The 22,332-nt window shown below is 48.0% G+C and overlaps 1 protein-coding gene across 1 annotated transcript; it reads right to left on the reverse strand.

Annotated features, from left to right (window-relative positions):
- Positions 1 to 2,889: 2,889 nt before the first annotated feature.
- Positions 2,890 to 19,199, reverse strand: LOC309830991 (2'-5'-oligoadenylate synthase 2-like; the record flags this gene model as incomplete). The annotated part of the gene is given in 14 exon segments (XM_082667921.1): positions 2,890 to 2,964; positions 2,968 to 3,058; positions 3,941 to 4,029; positions 4,033 to 4,209; positions 5,203 to 5,214; positions 5,217 to 5,383; positions 6,802 to 7,174; positions 10,004 to 10,177; positions 12,386 to 12,527; positions 13,023 to 13,149; positions 13,152 to 13,257; positions 14,640 to 14,818; positions 16,803 to 17,073; positions 19,023 to 19,199. Coding segments are annotated over 14 exon segments (2,160 nt in total).
- Positions 19,200 to 22,332: the final 3,133 nt, after the last annotated feature.

Here is a 22,332-nt window from a genome sequence, read left to right on the forward strand (position 1 = left end):
GCCGAGGAAAAAAAGAGTTTTCCCTCTTACGTGTGAGTCGCCTTCCCTGGACACAGGCTGGGCAGGCATGGAGTGACTGGTCCCGGAGCAGGGGAGGCCGGCTCCCCTCTGGGCCCAGGCCCCCAGCTGCTTACTGCCACCTGCCTGTGAGGCAGCAGCCGCTGAAACAAACGATCAGACATTTAGTGGCTCAAGACCACACAAGTTCATCAGCTCACAGTTCCGTGGTCAGAGGCCCAGCACGCCTGGCTGGTGTCTCTGCTCTGGGCGGCACAAGGCTGAAATCAAGGCGCTGGCCGGGCTGCGTTCCTTACCTGGAGGCTCTAGGGAGGGTCCGCCTACAGGTCACTCCGCTGGTTGGCTGAGTCCAGGTCCAGGTGACTGCAGGACGGAGGTTCCTGTTTCCTTGCGGCTGTCAGCTCCTAGAAGTCTAGAACATTCCCTGACTCGGCCCTTCGAGCCGGCAACAACGGCTCCAATCCCTCACCTGCCTCTTCTTGAGCTGAGTCTCTCTGACTTCAGGTGGGACTGCTTCTCTGCTTTTAAGGGCTTGCGGAATTAGATGGGACCCACCTGAACCCACCTGAATAACTCAGGATCATCTCCCCATCTCCAGATCCTTAATCACATTTTCAAAGTCCCTTTGCCACGTAAGGTAACATATTCACAGGTTCCAGGGATTAGGATGCAGACATCTTTGGGGGGTAATTATTCCACCTGCCACACCCCCCTCTTGCTTTCCCAGGTCTCTTGTGGTTTGTGGCAGTTTCCCCTCTCGCTGTCAGAGCTCATAGGGGTCACCCACTGGCTATCTTGTTCTCCCATTATTCTGGCATCACCATGGCCAAGTCCTGGGGAAGGATCCCTTTTCCTGACCAGCACCCCCAGCACAACAGCTGAGCTTTCTCCCTTCTCCGGATGATGACTTCCTGCTCTGGAGGAAGTGTGTGAGAGCAAAAGATCATGGAATTATGGGAATAAAGGGGCAGGTGAAGGGCTTCACTTTGGGAAAAGATCCCTCTTCTAAGACTTGGAGGAAAAGGAAGGAGTTAGTAATTGGGAAAATACAGAATGGTTGACAAATACCGTGCACATAAACCTGGACGAGAGCAAATGTTTTTAATAACGGAGGTCACACACGGAACGAGACTTCAGCAAGGCGAGGTGAGGCTTTACGAAGGACGTGGAGGTCTTGATTTCAAGAGGAGTTGAAGAAGCGAGGGAAGGAGCAGTGGGGGCCGTCAAGGGAAGAATGGGCTACTCTTTCACACAGTGACCGATTCTTTAAAAGCAACTGCCTGTCAGGGGTGGGGGAGGCCATGGACGTGCATTAAATTGTTCAGATGAGATTACAGAGAAGGAAGAGGACCAGAGTTTAGCTCCTCAGAACCGCCTCCTCAAGGGGCCTGAATGTGGCCAGTCATGGTATAAAGCACATGGTGGGATTTCTGCTCTCCTCTTCTGCCGAACAGAGCGGGCAGAGGGGGCGTCGTGCTTCAGACAGTGTTTGCGAGGACAAATAAACTTTGTGGGCCAACCCATTGACGATGATAATAACTTTTCCTAGAAAACAGCCTCGTGCCTTAGTCGTAAGCCAAATTTCTAATCATACCAGTCACCTGAAAAACATAGATTGTGGCCATCGGTCAAGCTATTTTGAATAGATTAGATAACTTAATAGTATTATTAGAAAATCAAAGCCCTATCTAGCAGGCCTACAGCAGTGCTTATAAGTCATCTTTCTAAATAAAGCACAATATTTATTATGTACAATGATTTTTGCTATCAGTCATGGCTAATACGTTATACCAATAATGATAATATGAACTAGAGTAATACCGTTCATTCAGGCTTGGGTTTGTAAATTTTGTAGTTTATTAACCATAAAAAAAAAAAAAAAAGCAGTTGCCTGGTGGTCTCTAGAAGTTTCTTCCAGCATTATTATTCCAGGAATCTACACCTTCTGAATAAGTGCATCTCACTGACAATAGAATGTATCCCTGCTCCCCAACTTCCTGGTGACTGCACTGTCTAGAAAGAAAGAAATATACGTGCGAGAAAAATACATATCCAAGCAGTTAGAACCATTGGTTAAAAGAGACAGAAAAAAAAACCAAAAAGAAAGAAGGAAGTGTATCTGAGAAGGTGACTACTACCAGGGACAGTTTTGGGTACTTGTTGACAGAGAACCTGATGGGGGAACCAAGTATACCTGGTGGCAGGTATCTTGGTTGGCGGTGGAGCTTTGGACAGGGGTGGCAGGCACTCTTGGCTGGCTGACCCAACTCTCACCCCCCTTTCTGGAGCCACTTTTCGGTTACAGGTAGCTGCAGCTTGAAATGTAAGAGAGTTTGCTGGATGAAGCTTCTAATAAGCTACCTGGGTGGGTATCCTCCCCCTTTCTGTTCCTCCAACCTCACCATGGACCCGCCACCTGGAGGTGCAATAGCCACTCTCAGTGCCACGAAGACTCAAATGAACGACTAAAGAGGGTGGAGCCAGGAAGCGCTGGGGATGAGTGTGCCCCAGGGGACCCTTGGTCACGTCTGGAGGCATTTTTGGTTGTTGCACTCGGGGGTGGTGCTACTGCATCTGGTGGGTAGAGACTTAACACTGCCCAAGACGGCCCCTACCACGAAGAGCTATCCAGCCCCAGTACCAAGTGCCACGGTGGAGGTGATCTGCTCCTGGGGAAAGTCCAGTGGAGCTGTTGTGCGAGTCCTAGGTTGCCTGCCTTAGGATTTCTTGTTATGGGAAGAAAAAACCCAGTCGTTTAGGCTCCTGAGTTGGGTTATCTGTTATTTGTGGCTGAGTGAATCCCAAGTTGCCATAGCAGGGAAGCTCTTTGATTTCGGCCTGTCCCAGGGTAATCTCCAGATGACACTTCCTTTAGATGATTCCTACTGGCATGTTCCACGATTGTATGGGACAACCCGACCCGTCTCGGAAACAGAGAGACAACAGCTATTCAGTAGCTTCTTCTGCTAGAAGATGCCAACACCAACGGTCCCCTCCACCCACGTCGCCAGTAGGATCGGCTGGGTCCAAGATCACAGGCCTAAACGAGAGATTAGAAGTCATTAGAGGCATGCTTTTTAGAACCAGTGGCCTCAGAATTGGGGGCCCATTCTACTGTTCGTAACAAAACAATGTGTCTTTCTAGCTTAGATGTCCGTAATTCAAATGTACCAATACAGTTCAAAGTGATTTCCTAGAATTAAATCATATCTGTCAGAAAAGTTTTGAAAGCTGTTCATTCTTATACACATGAAGGCATTCTATAAACATCTCTCCATGCTAGGGCAACTGAAATATAATGTATCATTTAATCAACTCTACTGTCAAGTAGGTCACACCCATGGTAGGCAAGCCAGGGTATCTTATTGTCTTTTTTTTTTTCTCCTCTATTCTTTCTCAATGTTTCTTTCTTTTCTCTCTTCTCTTTTCTTTTGCTTCCACTGTTTTGGTTCCCTGCTGCTGGTGCTAAGTGGATACACTAAGATTCCTTCCTATTCTTGAAGGATAAAGGTTTTGTGGGATGGAGGTTGGAAAGGGGAGATAAAACCTGATCTAATAAACAGCCTGCAGGATGCACCAGCAGCGAATAATAGCATTATTTCTCAGGAACACACTTCCAACTTCCACACCTTTTAGACCTGCTAATGAATCCATGCTTTTCCTTCTGACCTAGAAAGATGAAAGCAACTCAGGGACCTGGTACCTTGGTCCTTCCTTCTTTGTTCCTCCTGATGACAGTTCTCCTGCCTCCCTGGGATTTTACCCCTGGAGACTGTGGGCGGTTCTGACGGCCAGCACATTCCCTTCTCAGTTTCACAGGAGGAATAATGGATCAGGACCCCACGGGAGGTGAATTCAGGTCACCAAAATAGCGTTGGAGGGAATCAGGTTAAGAAATGGAGGGGGCTGAGGTTTGGGGCACCTGGTTCTCTGGATCTGGGTCGGGAGGAAGCGCCTCACAATCTCATCATCAAAGTTGTAGTTGACCATCCACAAGACACAGAGATGCTGCTAGTTTGTGACCAACTCCAGGACCGTCCGGAAACCTTCAGCCGTGTCAAAATCCTGCGCCCCGCTCCCCTGCTCCCAGGCGTAGATGATAAGCAGGTCCAAGGCATATTTGGGGGGCAGAGACCCCTTTTGCTTCAGTTTGCTTCCACACTGAGGGAAGAGTGGGAACATCAGACGATACTGGTTAGAGCAGGAAGGTGAAATGAGCGTAGCAAGAGCCTTAGAGGGTGCACGTGAAGGACTGCTGGGGCCGCAGTAGGGCACCCAGGTCTCGAGACGCAGCGCTGGGACTGGTCTGGGAAGGGTCACTTTGCAGCTTAAAGGCAGCCCACGCAGGCTTCTTTGTTGTGCTTTGGCTGTATGTACCGTCCTAGAGTTATAACATAGTACCATTTACTAAAGACCCACTGTGTGCTAATTATGGGGCCAGACATTCCACCTACATCATTCACTCCTGATCCCCCAGCATCCCTACACAGCGGGCAGAGGTCGCCATGCTGAAGTCATGGGGAAGTGAAGTGACTTGCTCAAGGTCACCCTGCAGCCCTGAGCACTCTGAGCACCCTGGGGCTGGGTGTAGACGTGGAAACCACAGGATTCAGTCTCCTCGGGTTTCAGGAAGCTGGACACAGAAAGGAGACATCTCCTGAAAGAGGTGCTGTTGTGCTGGGTGTCTGCTGTCATGAGAATACTTAGAAACTACCCTGTGGCAGACGGATGGAAGTGGAGGGAGGCGAACCAGTATAGAAAATGCAGCCCCTGCTGCTGCCTGTCGCTTCAACCTGCCTTCCAAGAGGTAGCATCTGAGTCTATTAATTATGGACACCTAGCAGCAGATAAGCCATGCTGGTGACTTGCAGGCATGAAAATCCCAACTTCATCTGCCCTTTGCAGGCACGATAACTTGGATTCCTGCAGAATTCTTTGGGTGTCAGAGAAAAAGCAAAATAAACCATGTGTGGCAGCTTTGTTGGGAGGAGATGCTTACATCTGACCCATCTCAATGGGGTTAGTGATGGGAACTCCACAAAGATACTCAGGGTTAGGCATGGGAAGATTCTGTAATGTGGTCCAGCCCCCAGCATGGGAGACAGTGAGCACAAGTGCCGGTTTCATGGTCACAGAGTACTGATAAAAATAATAACCAGGTGGCCAGGACAAGAGCTGTCGTACCCATTTGTACCAGTCAGGCGAATCAAATCCTTCAGTTCCGTGGGCCGGGAGCAAACGAAATTGCGCTGTAGCTCCGTGAAACAGGTAGAAAATTCTCCCCCCAGGGTGTCTGAGGATTTATGCAAATAGATGAGGTCAGCATAGATCCTGGGGCTGGGTGTAGAGTCAGACTTCAGTTCACCTAACATGGGGAAGAAATTTACATTATGCTTTAATCTGTATAGAAAGTAACAGATTTCAAAACACTGTTGACAACTATAATTTAATTCTGGGAAATTATTTTGAACTCTATTAGTGTATGTGAATTACTGATGTCTAAGATATCGGGGGCATCTCCAGAGTAATGAGATATTAAAAATTACATGGTTTATATGAGTATAGGTGGTATTTATTATTAAAGCGTTATCTAGACCTGCACTGTCCAACAGGGTAGCCATCAGCCAAGGTGGCTATTTGCATTCAAACTCATTAAAGGAAAATCAAATGAGAAATTTAGTTCCTTACTCGTACTGGCAACATTTCAAGCTCTCAATAGATACAGAGCACAGATAGAGGACATTTTCGTTATCCCAGAAAGGCCTTCTAGATAGTGCTGATCTGAAGTTTGCCAACTGTGGCCCCCAGACTAAATCTGGCCGCCTGCTTGTTTTTGTAAATAAAGTTTCATCGGAACACAGTCACGCCCACTTATTAATGTATCGTCTATGGCTGTTTTCAAGCTACAAAGGCAGAGTTGAGCAGTTGTGACAGATACCTTATGGTCCTTAAAGTTGAAAATATTTGCTATCTTGCCTTTTATTTAAAAAGTTAGCTGACCCCCTATCTATATACTGTCATTTCCTCTCTAAAGACCCTAAGAACCATTCAGAGGGAAGGTACCAGAGTCTTCTTGATTTTGATTTGGAAAATGCCTGAAATAGCCTTGTTTTTTTGTTTTGTTTTTTTTTTTTTTTTGCGGTACGCGGGCCTCTCACTGTTGTGGCCTCTCCCGTTGCGGAGGACAGGTTCTGGATGCGCAGGCTCAGCGGCCACGGCTCACGGGCCCAGCCGCTGCGCGGCATGTCGGATCTTCCCAGACCGGGGCACCAAACCCGTGTCCCCTGCATCGGCAGACGGACTCTCAACCACTGCGCCACCAGCGAAGCCCTTCCTTGGTTTCTTTTAATACACCATTGTGTATCTGTCACTCACGAATTAAATTTCTAAAGGAGTTTTTGCCTAAGATGGAAGGCGAACACCCAGATTTCCTGTCTTTGCCTCAGAATTTCTCCCACAGTCTGTTTTTTCATTTCCTTCCCTACTACGTGAGGCATTTTATCTATAACTGTGTACTGAATTCCCGTGTACCCCATTCTTTGATAGATGTTGTGAATGACACCATGGGAGTATAAGATGTGGGTTCTGGCCGTCGTAGGGATAAAATAAACGAGAATGAAAATGTATACAGGTGTAAGGTATTGCTGTCATTATGAATGCCACCTGTTGGGGCACTGGACCAGGTCCGATCAGTAAGTCACGTGACTTCCCGCTCCCCCACCTCCCCCCATCACACCAGAATCCCTCTTCCTCCTCCAGAAGCTCAAATCTTAGGAGTCTTACCTAGGGCATTAAATGCAGGCCGCACATCAAAGTCAACACTTCCGTTGAGGACTTTGGATTTCAGAGTTAAGCTCAGCACCCGGGGAGCCTTCCATTTTGAAATCTCAAACTTCACTTCAAAATCCTTCTCCCGCTGACAGGCTTCCGGTTGCTTATGGATTTCCTTGATGATGTTGCATCTCTCGTTTTTCTGGGAGGTGTAGCTTTTCAGCGGGTCCGCGAACACAACAAGGTCGGCATCGGAGCCGCTCTTCAGAGCCGTGCCTTTGGCGGTTGACCCCCCCCACCCCCGCCCCAGGGAAGCAAAGGCAACTGGAGATACAGCATTTTCTAGAGCCTGAGCCCTCACCCCCATGGGCTGGCGCCCGTTGGGCTAATTAATGAGGTTGCCGGGAGCGGTGCCACGTTCGAGTCTCCAGTTAGGGCTGATTCCGAAGCAGAGTGTTTCATTTTCCAAACAAATAGAATCATCTGGTTCCAAAGGTGGCTCATCTCATGCCATTTGATGTGTGAATTTGCCCACAAACAATGGATGGGCTAGTTATAAATGACCCGCTTCTCAAGTCAACTTCCTAAAGGTTTCTGGTAAGGACTAACGTAGCTTTACAGCCTCACAGACGTGGAGAACAAACTAGTGGTTACAGTGGGGAGAGGGAAGTGAGGAGGGGCACTACAGGGGTGGGGACGTAAGAGGTATACACTATTAGCAGTAAAATAAGCTACAAGGTTATATTGTACAACATGGGGTATATAGCCAATATTTTATAATAACTATAAATGGAGTATAACCTTTAAAAATTGTGAATCACTATACCATACACCTGTAATTTATATAATATTGTACAGCAACTGTACTTCAATAAACATAAATAAATTTTAAAAAGAGACCATAGTGAGAAAAAAAATCCTCAATAGTGAAAATCTAAAATTTTCCCCCTAGATAAAACAAAATTCGAATGGATCAATACGCAATGAGCAAATTTTAAACACAAGGCACTGTATTAATATCAGCTGAATGTGCTCTGTTAGACACTATATAGATCCCTTTGCATACTTGATCTTATGAAATACAGTCCTCAAGATGTCCATTTACAGTATACTCTGGACAAACAGACAAAAAAGAGTATGTAGCTTTATTTGAATTTCTGTGACCTGAAATAAATCAAACTAAGGCAAGCCTGACATCATCTCTTCCCTCCTGCAATCTGGGGACCATTGGATGAATACTTATCATTTAGATGCAGGGGTTGGCAAACTTTCCGTAAAGCATTAGCTGATACATATTTTAGGCTTTGTGGGCTACGTGTGTCTCTGCCACATAAGCTTCTACTTCCCGCTCCTCACTTTTCTCCCCCCCATCCTCCTCCTTTTCCCCTTCCTCTTCCTCCTCTCCCTTCTTCTCCTTCTTCTTCTTCAACTATGTAAAAATGTAAAACCGGGGCTTCCCTGGTGGCGCAGTGGTTGAGAGTCCGCCTGCCGATGCAGGGGACACGGGTTCGTGTCCCGATCTGGGAAGATCCCACATGCCGCGGATCGGCTGGGCCCGTGAGCCATGGCCGCTGAGCCTGCGTGTCCGGAGCCTGTGCTCTGCAACAGGAGAGGCCACAACAGTGAGAGGCCCGTGTACCGCAAAAAAAAAAGTAAAACCACTCTTAGCTCGCTGGCCCTGGCTTGCCAGGCTCTGCACGAGGCAGCTTAGGCAGGCACACAGGTTCATTCTGTCTGTTTTGTGAAGTTCTCCCTGAAGGCACAGCTCCTTAGCTGATGGGCTTCTTTGAGGGTGAGTCGGGGAGAAGCCAGCTTCGCAGGGAGCTCTCTCAATGCCACAACTTGGTGGGATTTGCTCTGAGCATCAACCCTCATGCATGTTTTCCTGGTTTTCCCCAGAAAGCTCATTTGATTTCTGCAAAAGCAATGTTTATTTTACCCATGGGTAGTGAATGCCTGGCTACATGGCCTAGGGGGCGAGGGGAGTGGAGCTTCCTGTACACAGGTGCTCCATTCATCCCTGGTCCATGCCACTTCATTCATGCAGCTGGTCTCCCGGGCCACAGCCCCCTCCCTGCATCCTCCAGGTGGCACCTCCCCCATCACCTCAGCAGACAACTCTTGCAACCAACTTCAGGAAGATAGAAAGCAACTTCTTATCGGCCAAAGGCTCTCTTCCTATTTTCTTCTTTGCTGTGTCATTAACGTTTCTTATTTATTTACTATCATGTTAATGAGAGGCTGGGGAAGCAGAGGACAAAATGAATGCTTCAACAATGGTTCACAGACCATGAACACAGCCAGTCTTGTTTTCCCTCAAATTAACCTCGTGAGACATTTTACTCATGGCGCGTGGGACGTCGGTACTGGTCCCCAGACCCGTCCCAGGGCAGCATGCACACAGATCTGTTTTTTTGCATCACGGCAAATGTTCTTGCTCACAGGTCAGCACTTTTCCCCCTCCCTTCTTGTGACCCTGGACACACAGTTATCTGGTTGGTGGCCAACAGACGGAGGCAAGTGTGTCAGCGCATGACCTTGGAGTCTTGGACAAGAATGGCCCCATCTGCTGAATCTCTAGCTCAGTTGATGGGATGAATTGAAACTAGGAAGACTGTCACTTTTTGTTTTAATACACATGGAGCTTAGAATCTGCTGTGGTTTGAATGGTGGCCCCCCCAAAAGAGATGTCTGCTGGCAACATGTGTGAATGTGATGTTATCCGGAAAAAGGGTCTTTATAGATGTAATGAAGTTAGGGATCTGCGGGCCCTAAATCCAATGACAAGTGTTCTTAGAAGGGAAGAGAAGAAAGACCCAGAGGAGAAGGGGACGGGGAGAGGGAGGCAGAGATTGGAGTGAGGCACCACAAGCCAAGCACCGGCAAGCGTTGCCAGCAGCTCGCGGAGGTTAACACAGAATCAGAAGTCTACTGTGATTAGAACTCGGCACTTTCACTGCCGTGGGCCGGGCTCAGTCCCTGGTCGGGGAACTAGGATGCCGCAAGCCGCACAATGTGCACCCCCCAAAAGTCTATTGCGAATGGCGTAAGCAGTGCATCAGCACCCTCCACTAAAAACCAGGGTCCTAGTTGCCCATCTCCCCTGCTTCCCTCCCTCACACTTTGTCCTCACACTTCCAGTGGTCAGGAGCATTGCAGAGTTACAGGAACGGCTTAGTCCCCGCCAATAACAAAGAGAAAGGCCATTGCTCACCTTGACAATCTTCTGACACTTTGTAGTTGAATGTCGAAAGCAATTTTCCTTAAGAAACTTACAGATGATGTCAACAGCTTTCTTGATCTGATCTAGGAAAGTCCTGTTGGGCTGGAGAAGGTCCTTGATGAACTTGTCCAGAAGATGGCCTGGGGTCATGTAGAGCGGCACAGGCTGTGGAAGGAGCCCGCTGTGAGACGCCCCCTGCCAGCCGCCTGTCCCCCACCCCCGCTTCCTCCCCTGCCTGCTCTGCTCCCCCATCTCTCCCTCCTGCTCTCAACTCTCCTGCTGGTACCTTTGTCATCCTGAGTTCTTGCATTGACATATCCCAAGAGCATACCTGAGAGTTTCGGGTGGTACCCAAGATCCCCCAGAAACAGAACCTCTCCTAGTTGCTCTTCTTACCCTCTAGAAGGGATCTGGATCCTTCTCCCAACAGGTCTGTGAAGACCTGGCTCCAAATTACTGTCTAGTTTCCACTTTCTGTTCTGGGACCGTCCACAAATGGCCGGCACCTCTTGGCTTCTCGTACTGCTCTGTTCCTTCCTTATTTTCCCATTTATTACAGGTATTTTTGACTTCTGATGATCACATTATTCCTTTTTCAAGGTTCTATCAGCCTCTGTTAAACACCCTGTGCCCCGGTGGATTGGTTTCCCTGAACGGCCGTAACAAATCACGTTTCTAGACGTCTGCAGTCGAAGTGTAGGCAGGGCCGTGCTCCCTCCAAGGCTCTAGGGGAAATCCTTCCTGTGTCTTCCAGCTTCTGGAAGTCCACGGCCTTCCCTGGCTTGTGGCTGCATCACTCTGACCCCTGCCTCTCTTGTCACGTGGCTTTCTCCCTTCTGTGTCTGTGTCCCTGTGTGTCTCCTTATAAGGGCACCAGTCATTGGATTCAGGGTCCACACTGATCCAGGATGACCTCTTAACTGGTAATACCTGCAAAGACCCTACTTCCAAAGAAGGTCACATTCTGAGGATCTGGGTGGACATGAATTTTGCGGGACACTATTCAACCCTCCACACCAGGGGATGCTGTTCCATCTAAGTGTGTTGAAGAGAAGGGCCGTCCTGGAGTCAGAGGGGCTGTGTGTTCAGTCTGAAGGGACAGTTACCTGTTCTCTAATCCAATGGGACCGTGGAGGGTGGGACCTGCTCACTCTCTGTACCTGTGGTCACTTTTGGAAGGAAACCATATTCTGATGTCTAAATGGGGTCTGACATCTGCATAAAAGTGAAGTTCTCTCCTCTTCAGTAGAAAACATCAGATGGGATGCGCTCCATGGACCACAGGTCATGACACCTCACCTGAGCATCTTTTCTTCCCTGTTCTGCATGCTCTGGTCAGGCCTCAGTCTGCAGAGGCAGCCTACTTCTTGCTAGTGGGAGGGAGAATAGTGATATCCACCCCCACCGCCCAAAGTCCACGTCCTGCTCTACGACTATGTTACCCTGTATGGAAAATGGGACTTTGCAGATATAATCAAATTTGTGTTGATAGATGTGCTTCTCCTTTGGGGGATGGGAGGGGAAAACCCAATGCATCTGGCCCTTCATTAGTTCTCCCATTTGCAGCCTCACTTCTCGCTCTCGCCCCCAACGCCTGCTTCAGTAGAGCTCAGAGGTTGTCCCAGCATCCGCAAGGGTGACTGCCACCCACGTCTCTTGGGCTCTGCTCCATTTCATCTGTCACCACCTTCTCACCTGCTTTCTCTCTTGCAGAAACTAATTGAAGTCTCTCATCTGCAGGTGCCCGCCTTTTCTCTTTCTTCAATTTTGCACATTACTATCATTTTAATGGAAGGGGAGGTCCCTAATGGTGTGTTATAGACTGAATTGTGTCCCCCTAAAAGATATGTTGAAGTCCCAACCTCTAGACCCTATGAATGTGACCTTATATGGAAAAAGGGTCTTTGCAAACAGGTAATCAAGTTAAGACGAGGTCATTACTGTGGTCCCTAATCCAGTACGGCTGGTGTCCTTATAAGAAGAGGAGAGAGACACAGAGACAGACATGCCTGGAGGGAGGACATTGTGAAGACACACAAGAGAAGGCCATGTGACAACAGAGGCAGAGATCGGAGTGTTGCTGCCACAAGCCACGGACCGCGAACGGCCACCAGAAGCTGGAAGACGTGAGGAAGGACTTTTCCCTAGAGCCTTCAGAGGGAGCATGGCCCTGTCCACATCTTGATCCTGGATTCCTAGCCCCCCAAACTGTGAAAGAGTAAATTTCTGTTGCTTTAAGCCACCAGTGCATGGTGCTTTGTCATGGCATCTCTGGGAAACCAACTCACGGTGATCTTGGATAAGACTGCAGTCTGAGTATCGGGAGGGCCCTGCCTGCAGCAGGACACGCACTATATTGGAAAGCCCTCTCACCAGAACATTCCAGGACAGTCCAGGTGACTCGTTCAGCCTGAGAGAAGATAACCCGGTTTGAGCTTCTTGTTTTAGCAGCTGCCAGCAGGTGTTATCTTCGCTCACATTACTGGTTGGGTCAGTTGGATCCAAGATTACTGGCCTATGAATTTGATTAAAAAAAATCAGTTGGGAGAAGAAATCATCTTGGGGGAAAGAGGCCTGGACTGGGCATCTGGAAACCTGGATTTTTACCTCCTGCAGTTCCTCCCAATTGCTGAAGTGCTCTGTCTAAGATGTCTAGCCTCTCTGGTCCTGGTGTTCTCTGTGTCTAGTGTTCTCCGCTTTACAGGCATGTTCCATTCATAACCTAATAAAACGGTCTCCTCTTTCTGCTGACCCCTCCTCTCTTTGCCCCTTCCTTCTATGAGGGGAAGTGTTTGCTTTGGGACAAAATGTGACAATGGTTTAGAATGTGAAAAGCATCGAAGCGTCCCTCTTTCAGACAGACCTCTCTTTGCCTCCCTACCCACTGCTGCTGGCATTCTTTTGGTGCATGCTTGGCTGGGAAAGACAGGGATGCACCCTCATTCTAAGGGGGTACAGCCTGGCATGTACCTAAAGAGGTAAGGAGAGAGGGCCGTGGGAAGCTTGGTACCTCGGGGATCGGAGGTGGCCCAGCAGGATGTTGCGGACGGTCTTATCCTCAAAGTTGTAGTTGACTGTCCAGTAGACACATAGCTGCTCCTGCTTCCTGATAAGCTCCAGAACAGTCCTGATGCCTCAGTTATGTCAAAGTCTTCTGCTCCACACCCCTGTTCCCAGGCATAGACCGTAAGCAGCTCCAGCGCATACAGGGGCAGCAGGGATGAATCCTTCAGCTTTTCCTGGCACTGTGGAAGGAGAAAAGTGTAGCAGATAATTTGGAACCCAGTTCCGCCCATGCCAGGGGTCTGAAATCAAGAAACTAGAAGTCAAGGCTTCCCTGGTGGTGCAGTGGTTGAGAGTCCACCTGCGGATGCAGGGGACACGGGTTCGTGCCCCGGTCCGGGAAGATCCCACATGCCGCGGAGCGGCTGGGCCCGTGAGCCATGGCCACTGAGCCTGCGCGTCCGGAGCCTGTGCTCCGCAACGGGAGAGGCCACAGCAGTGAGAGGCCCGCGTACTGCAAAAAAAAAAAAAAATGAAACTAGAAGTCTATAGGAAGTCAATGTCCCCTGTCAATGATTGAAATGATACATGGCTAAAATTCGATGGACTGACAACAAGTGTTGATAAGAATGTGGAGCACCTGAAATTGTCATACACTGCGGACAGGAGTGGGATTTGGTACAACCGTTTGGAAAAACTATTTGGGTGTATTTACTAAAGTTATATATATATATGTATATATTCCACAAATTTATTCATATATGCATGTGTATATGTATACACATATACATATATATTCATATATGTATATATACACAGATAAGGTATATATAATGTATATATGTAATGTGTGTATATATATAAGGTATATGTGTGTGTGTATATATGTATATATCTATATACACACACACACACACACACACACATATATATAAAGTATACCTTATAGCACAGCAGTCTCACTCCTGCATATTTACCCAAGAGGAATGACTGCTTAAATTCACAAAAAGACATGTAGGGGAATATCCACTGTAACCTAATTCATAACAGCCCCAATTTGGGAATGACCCACATGTCCCTCAGCAGTAGAATGCATCCATGTACAGTGTATTAATGCAATGGAATAGTGCAAAACAATGAAGAACCACTACTCCCTGCAACAACACAGACAAATCTCTCAGGCATAATATTGAGCAGAAGATGGCAAACACGAAGTACATGCAGTATGATTCCATTGACGTCAAGTTTAAAAACAAGCAAAACTAATTTGTGGTACCAGATGCTAGCATAGTGGTTTGTTTGGGGGAAGCATGGACTGGGAGTGTGCATCCCGCTGGAGTGCGGGAAATGTGCCCTATTTTGATCTGGGTGTTGCCTGAAAGGCTATAAAAACACATTGAGCTGTATTCTTTTCTTTTTCTTTGCCCACACGGCATGTGGGATCTTCGTTCTCCCACCAGGTTTGGAACCAGCACCCCCTGCACTGCGAGGACAGCATCTTAACCATGGGACCACCAGGAAATCCCTGAGCTGTATTCTTAACATTGTTGTACTTTACCGAACGTGAGTTATCTCAGTAAAAGGGAAACGGATAATAGCAATAAACATGCAATTTGACGTTTACCTTTTGACACCAGTACTTTACCAAGAGGATCAAATCCTTCAGCTTGCTGGGATGGTTGCTAAAAAACTTCTCCTGGAGTTCAGTGAAGCAGATCGAGAACTCACCGGGGCTGGCTTTCACCATATCCAAGGATCTTTTGAGCTCTCGATAGGTGCAGAGGCTGGGCTTCTCACTTAAGCCTGGTGTGAAACAGAAACAGAACTTTTGGTTTTCATGGAACCTGGCCTGGGTGAGCCCACAAAGGCGGCTGGATGTGGTTTGGTAGCACACGTTCATTGCTTCATCTGTAAGAGGACTGGTGCATTTGCATAAAAGGTGAGGGGTGGCTTGTCCTGCTAGATAATAAAATGTAGTTAGGCTAATATTTAGTACAGAAAGTAATTTAAAAATTTCTCAGTAGTTTACTTTTCTCAGAAAGCGACCATTATTGTTTCCGTCTAGGAAAGGTTATCTGTTTGGAATGTGTAGCTCTGCCGCTATCTGGTGGCAGCTTCTCGGTACTACATGTGAGGAAGAGCTGATTTCTCGTTCTCACATCGTTCTTTGCGAGATGGAGTGCAGCCAGCAGAGGGCGCTCTGGCCTAATCTCCAGCCACCGTGCTCTGAACCAGAGGACAGAACATAGGATTTCCTAGGAATTCTGAGTCACACTCTGTCTCTTCACCTTGACTCCAGCCTTCCTTTGAGTCAGGCACGTATACTCAACCCTTATCATCCTAAAGATCCTGCAAGTTAGCTGTTTCTAGCCTTGATCTTACAGTTGGCAGAAGTGTGTTAGTAGTAAGACCAGGATGAGAATTCAAGGCTGCCTACCTTGCAAACTGGTGCATTTTTCTCTGCACTAGGTCACATTTCTGTGAATGTAAGTCGTCAGGGTGTGTGTGTGTGTGTGTGTGTGTGTGTGTGTGTGTGTGTGTGTGTGTGTCCACCTTGAAGGCACTGGGCCTGGGGCTTAAAAGACCTGGGCTTTTATTCTAGTTCTGTCAGTAACTGGCTGTGTGGCCGTGGACACATTCATTTCGTTCTGCTTCCTCACTTGTTTTTTGTTTGTTTGTTTGTTTTTTGCGGTACGTGGGCCTCTCACTGTTGTGACCTCTCCCGTTGCGGAGCACAGGCTCCGGACGTGCAGGCTCAGCGGCCATGGCTCACGGGCCCAGCCGCTCCGCGGCATGTGGGATCTTCCCGGACCGGGGCACGAACCCGTGTCCCCTGCATCGGCAGGCGGACTCTCAACCACTGCGCCACCAGGGAAGCCCCTCACTTGTTTAATGAGGGGTTGAATTCCAGCTCTGGTATTTAAGTTTGTGATAATATATGTACCTATGCTTGAGACTAAGCTGTAACTATGCTTAGTCTCACCCATTCAATCAACCATCCATCCATCTATCCAGTCAACCATCCATCCATCCATCCAAACAGTTGCCCATGGAAGATCTTTGCCTTGATGTTGACCTGATTAGAGGCACATTCCAAATACCTGCTCCAGCTGAACTTTTCCCAGATGTTTGCCCCATCCTCTATCTCTAACCAGCATTTATTCTAGTCTAAATCCTCCAGTGTAGTCCACAGAAGAGCAGCAATATCATGGCACTGGTTAGAAATATAGAATCCTGGACCCCAGTTTCCTGAATCAGAACCTGCATTTTAACAAGTTTCTCAGGTGCTTTGTGTGCGTGTCACAGTTTGAGATGCTCTACTCCAGAGTCTAGAACATTTCCTCCAAAGTCAACTAGGAGATAAGGGAGAAATTCTACAGAAGAGAGTAAGCTCAGGGTAGGAGGAATCTCCTCTTTTGAAAGTCAACGGTCTCTCGGGACTTTCCTGGTGGTCCAGTGGTTAAGACTCTGCACTTCCACTGCGGGGGGTGCAGGTTCCATCCCTGGTAGGGGAACTAAGATCCTGCATGCCACACAGTGAGAAAAGAAAGAAAGGAAAGAAAGAAAGAAAGGAAAGGAAGAAAGAAAGGAAGGAAGAGAGAGAGAGAAAGAGAGAGAGGGAAAGAGAGGAAGGAGGGAAAGTCTACAGTCCCTCATTTTGGAAAGCACCAGGGGTATTTATTCAGATGCCAGGCTATCTACCACTCCTTTTTCTGGCTTTGCTCTCTTGACAAGCCCCTCCAGACCTGAACCTCCACCGCCCCCCCACACACACAGGGGGGCTCACCCAGAGCGTTGAAGGCGGGCAGCATCTCGAAAGTGATGCTCTGCTTTTCTGTGGACAGCTGGATGGTGAGCTTGCCACTGATGCTCTGGATCTCCATCTTGGCTGCCAGCTTCATCGCGAGCTCACAGCATTTCAACTGTGCCCAGATTTTGCTGAGGAGGTCATGTTGGCTTTTTTTCTGATCCTGGAATTTTTCAAGGCCACCGATGAAGATGACGAGGGTACCATCGGAGTTGCCCCTCAAGACCGTTCTCCGGCCATAGGAGCCACTCTGCCAGCAACAGAGAAGTGGATGTGAGACTCTGAACCTTTTGGGGTCACAGGGCACCCCGACAGGCAGAAATATCTCTCACCTCAAAAGCCCCAGATGTCAACATAGTCTAAAAGTGGAGTGGCAGATGTTCATTTGTCCACCCAAAGAACTAAATCAGGATACCCATAGCAGCACTTTTTAAAAAAATAAATTTATTTATTGTATTATTTATTTATTATTTTTGGCTGTGTTGGGTCTTTGTTGCTGCGCGCGGGGGCTTTCTCTCGTTGCGGCGAACGGGGGCTACTCTTCGTTGTGGTGCACCAGCTTCTCATTGCAGTAGCTTCTCTCATTGTGCAGCACATGCTCTAGGCACGTGGGCTTCAGTAGCTGTGGCACATGGGCTCAGTAGTTGTGGCTCATGGGCTTAGTTGCTCCGTGGCATGTGGTATCTTCCCGGACCAGGGCTCGAACCCGTGTCCCCTGCATTGGCAGGCGGATTCTCAACCACTGCACCACCAGGGAAGCCCCATAGCAGCACTTTTCCTACGAGCCCCAAACTGGAGGCAACTCGAACGGCCATCAGCAGTAGAATGGACAAATATGGTGTATTCATACAGGGAACACATGACAGCAATGAAATGATAAACAACAGCTGCACACAACAACATAAATTTCGTCAACAGATGGGTCAAAAAACCCCACACACTAAAGCCACACAGTGCATGATTTCTTTTATACAGGGTGACCAACCTGTCTGGTTTACCCTGGACATGCTCAGTTTTAGCACCAAGAGGCCCATGTCCCAGAAAACCCTTCAGTCCCGGGCAAACTGGGATGGTTGGTCACTCTATACAAAGTTTAAAAATAGGCAAAACTAATCTATGCTATGCTGTCAGAAGTCAGGAGAGTGGTTGCCTGGGGCTGGGGGTAGCGACTGGATGGGGGGTTCAGGGGCTCTTGGGTCGGGGGTGGGATATTTTATTTCTTGATCTGGGTGTAGGTTACACATGTATGTTGTTTGTGGCAATCCATCAGGCTGTACACTTAGATCAGTGCACTTTTTGTATGTATGATTAATATTTTAATTAGAAAAAAGTTAACAATATTGAGAGGTAGGATGGTATAGTGGTTAAGGGTGCATGCTCCCAAACAGATTACCTGGGCTTAAAATCCCAGGTCAGATGCCAACTATTAAATAACTTCTCCACGCTTCAGTTTCCTCATCTGGGCCAAGGTAGGAGACACCAAGTGTCCAGGTATCTTTACTGCTAGGGCTAGTGGGTGTGTGTGAGGGCAGAGGCCAGAAAGCACTGTGACTACAGAGAAGTGGGATTTCGGTGCCGGAGAGCATGGGGTTTGTGGTGGGCATCCATAAGCCCCTCCCCACCCTAGGGTCCTGGCCCCGTCCCAGCACCCTTTCTTCCCCAAAGGTCCAGAATCTTCAGGCTCAACCCTGGGGTTTGTGCCCATAGCACCAAATATTTCTAACTGATGACAGCTCCCCACCCCTTGCTGTTGAGAAGACACAGAGCATCCTTGGGTAGTTTTACTGAAGTCTTGTAGACTCAGTTTACTCCTCTGTAAAATGGGGAGAATAAAAACAATAAAAGTAACCACAGCTAATTTACTGCACTAACTTTGTACCAAGCCCTGTGCAAGAACATTATGGGCTTAAGCCTCATAACACTTTGCAATGAGTATTATTTCTCTCCCATTTTACAAATTCAGATACCGAGGCACAGAGAGGTTAAACCACCTGCCCTGCGTCACATAGTAGTAAGGGGTAGAACCGGCTCCCCAACCTGTACTCCTAAACTCTACACCATATTCCACCATCTCACTTGAGTGTGGGGCTAGACAAGATGGTCTCTTGTGTGCCCAGGGCCCGGCACACGGTAGATGCTCAGCACCAAGTCACTCTGCCTTCTGGGTCCCAGAAGCCCTGACCCCAGCCTTCTACTCACTTTGGCCACGCCGGTCACCAGGGGGAACTGCTCAGCTTCCTGCAGGACTGCACAGATGGTGTCCACGGTCTGGTCGATCTGTTTCTGACAGTCTTCAAAGGGCCTCAGGTTGTCCTGGGTAAACTCACCCAGTTTCTGGGCAGGCCGTTCGTAGAGATGGGACTCCCAGTTTCCCATTGCTCTGGCTGGCTGCTGAGATGACAGCTAATGGCAGAGCTGGAGGCAGAAGAGAATGAGGAACTCCTATGCCCGGAGACTGAAACCGAAACTCATGTCTGGGGAAAAGGAAACTCACAGAAACTTCCCAAGCCGGCTGCCTCAATCCAGGGTTTTGCCCTCCCCCAAGCTGTGAAGATCAGCCTTTCAGCTGCTCTCAAGGAATACTGACGGTTAAAAATGCAGCCTCCAGGGCTTCCCTGGTGGCGCAGTGGTTGAGAGTCCGCCTGCCGATGCAGGGGACACGGGTTCGTGCCCCGGTCCGGGAAGATCCCACATGCCGCGGAGCGGCTGGGCCCGTGAGCAATGGCCGCTGAGCCTGCGCGTCCGGAGCCTGTGCTCCGCAACGGGAGAGGCCACGACAGTGAGAGGCCCGCGTACTGAAAAAAAAAAAAAAAAAAAAAAAAAAAAATGCAGCCTCTGGAGCTGGACTATGAGGGCTTGATACATGCGACATCTGTGTCCTTGAGCACATTGCCAGTCCTTTTTGTGCCTTGATTTCCCCCTCTATAAAATGGGGATAATAATGGTACCTGTCTCACAGGCTTAATGCAAGGATTAAAGACTTGCAAAGTGCTTAGAACAGGACCTGGCACATGGCTAGAGCTGTAAAGTGTTTGTTAAGCAAATAACTTCATAGGGCGCCAACGGTCATCTTTTTTCTTTTTTTTTCTTTCTTTTTTTGTTTTTCTTTTTTTTTAATTGAAGTATAGCTGATTTACAATATTGTGTTAGCTTCAGATATACAGCAAAGTGATTCAGTTATATCTATATATAGTTTTTTTAGATTATTTTCTCAGAGGTCATCTTTTGAGGCTCTTTCCCCTTCTCCCTGTTCCCAATGGCCTGGGAACTCAGAGTTAATGAGAACAGCGAGGAGAAAGAGACCCAGAGAGGGCGCTGACTTGTTCAGGGACACACAGCAAGGCAAGGGCTCAGCCACTTGGGTTTTAGTTCTGCCACCGAGCAAACACAGGTCCCAAGAGGTCTGTGTCTGTGTGCCCAGTTCCTCAGCACACACATGGACACCTGCCAGGTTTCATCGGGCACTTACCCCACCCAGCAAGGAAGGAAAACAGGCCCAGGAGCACACAGGCCAGAGGGGAGACAGACGTGCAACTCTTGTGTCCAGGACCATGAAAATGAAACTCCCAGGCAGCTCCCACTGGCTTCCTCTGTAACACAGAAGGCAAACATCTCCAAGGTGGGACAGAAGCAGACCCCCTTCTCTGTTGTGATGATTAATTTTGTATCAACTTGGCTAGGACCATGGTATTCAGATATTTGGTCAAACAGTCTTCTAGATCTTTTTCTGAAGGTATTTTTGAGATGAGATCAACATTTAAATCAGTAAACTTCAAGGAAAGCAGATTACTCTCTATAATGAGGGTGGGCCTCATCCAATCAGGTGAAGACATGAATAGAAAAAAGCCTGGGGACTTCCTTGGTGGCACAGTGGTTAAGAATCCGCCTGCCAATACAGGGGACATGGGTTCGAGCCCTGGTCCGAGAAGATCCCACATGCTGCGGAGCAACTAAGCCCATGCGCCACACTACTGAGCCTGCGCTCTAGAGCCTGCGTGCTGCAACTACTGAGCCTGCATGCTGCAACTACTGAGCCTGTGCGCCTAGAGCCTGTGTTCCGCAACAAGAGAAGCCACCACAATGAGAACCCCGTGCACCACAACGAAGAATAGCCCCTGCTCGCCGCAACTAGAGAAAGACTGCGAGCAGCAACAAGGACCCAATGCAGCCAAAAATATCAATTAAAAAAAAAAGAAAAAAGAAAAAGGCCTGATCTCCCCCAAGGAAGAGGGAACTCTACCAGCAGATGCTTCCCTGGGTTTCCAGCCGGCCAGCCTACCCTGCAGAAATTGGACTTGCTGGCCCCTGCAATGGCACAAGCCGATTCCTTAAAACAAATCTTTCTCTAAATCTAGATCTATAAAACCTATAGTTCTGTTAACCTCAAAAGTAAAACAGCCAGTTATTTTACCAGTAAAATGGCTTTATTCGGGAACAGCAGAGAATTTCAATTTGGGACAAGCAGGCTATAGCAAAAGCCATAGGCAAGTCCAACAAACAAAGAAGAGGAACATTACTTTATAGAGAAAAAGGAGGAAGTTGGGAGGGGTTGTTTTGAATGAGAGTCCATTGGAGAAAAGCAAGAATTCAGGCTGATGACAGGTGACTGGCTTAGTTGCTGGGGTAGTCGGTTTCCTCCAAGAGGTGCAATGTACATCTTTCCTGTCCAGGCCTGTCATCGGCAGTTTTTTCCTGTCGATGCTTCTTGTTGGGGTCTGTTGAAAGACTGTCTTTCCTATGACTGAATTACGGTGGTACTTGAGGTGTGTGAGAGCGCCCCCTTCTGGTCTCCTGACTCCACTTAAAATGAGGTTTCCCTTTATGTGTTCATTTTCACTGTTCAGTTTCTCTGGAGAAAGTTGCTTATCACACCTGCGCATTAAGGGCCCTTCCCTGCCTTTATCTGACTTCTGCTGTAACACCTAGAGGTAGGCTGGGTGGGCAGAGGTCATAAGCCTTCTTTTCTAGATAAGAACATAGAGGCTCAGAGAGTTGAAAAAATTTGCCCAAGGTCACACAGCTTGTAAGTTGTCTGACTAGGTTCTAACTACCCGTTTTCCAAAGTCTATGCTTTATTTTTATTTTTAAAATATTTTATTTTGAAATCTTTTGAAACACAAAGAACTCTCTCATATCCTTCATCCTGAAAGTCACATTTGCTCCTCATTCTCTATGTATCAGTATCATTATTACTGAGCCATTTGAGTGCATGTTGCAGATAACTGGGCAGAAGCCAAGAGATTTCCTGTATACTGCACCGCCCCCCCCCCCGCCTCCTCCCCCTCCCCCAGCCACACAGCCTTGCCCACTACCAATATCCCCCAGCAGAGTGGGAGAGTGGGACACTTGTTACAAGTGATGAACCTTCATGGACACATCAGAATCACCCAGTCCCCTTTACTCTTAAATACTTCCATATGTATCCCCTAAGAATATGGGTATCTTGTTACATAAACACAGAATGACAACCCCATTCAGAATTGTACCTTTGATACAATGCTATCATCTC

The sequence above is a fragment of the Grampus griseus genome (assembly GCF_964374135.1).
Source record: "Grampus griseus genome assembly, chromosome: 12".
Taxonomy (NCBI): domain Eukaryota; kingdom Metazoa; phylum Chordata; class Mammalia; order Artiodactyla; family Delphinidae; genus Grampus; species Grampus griseus.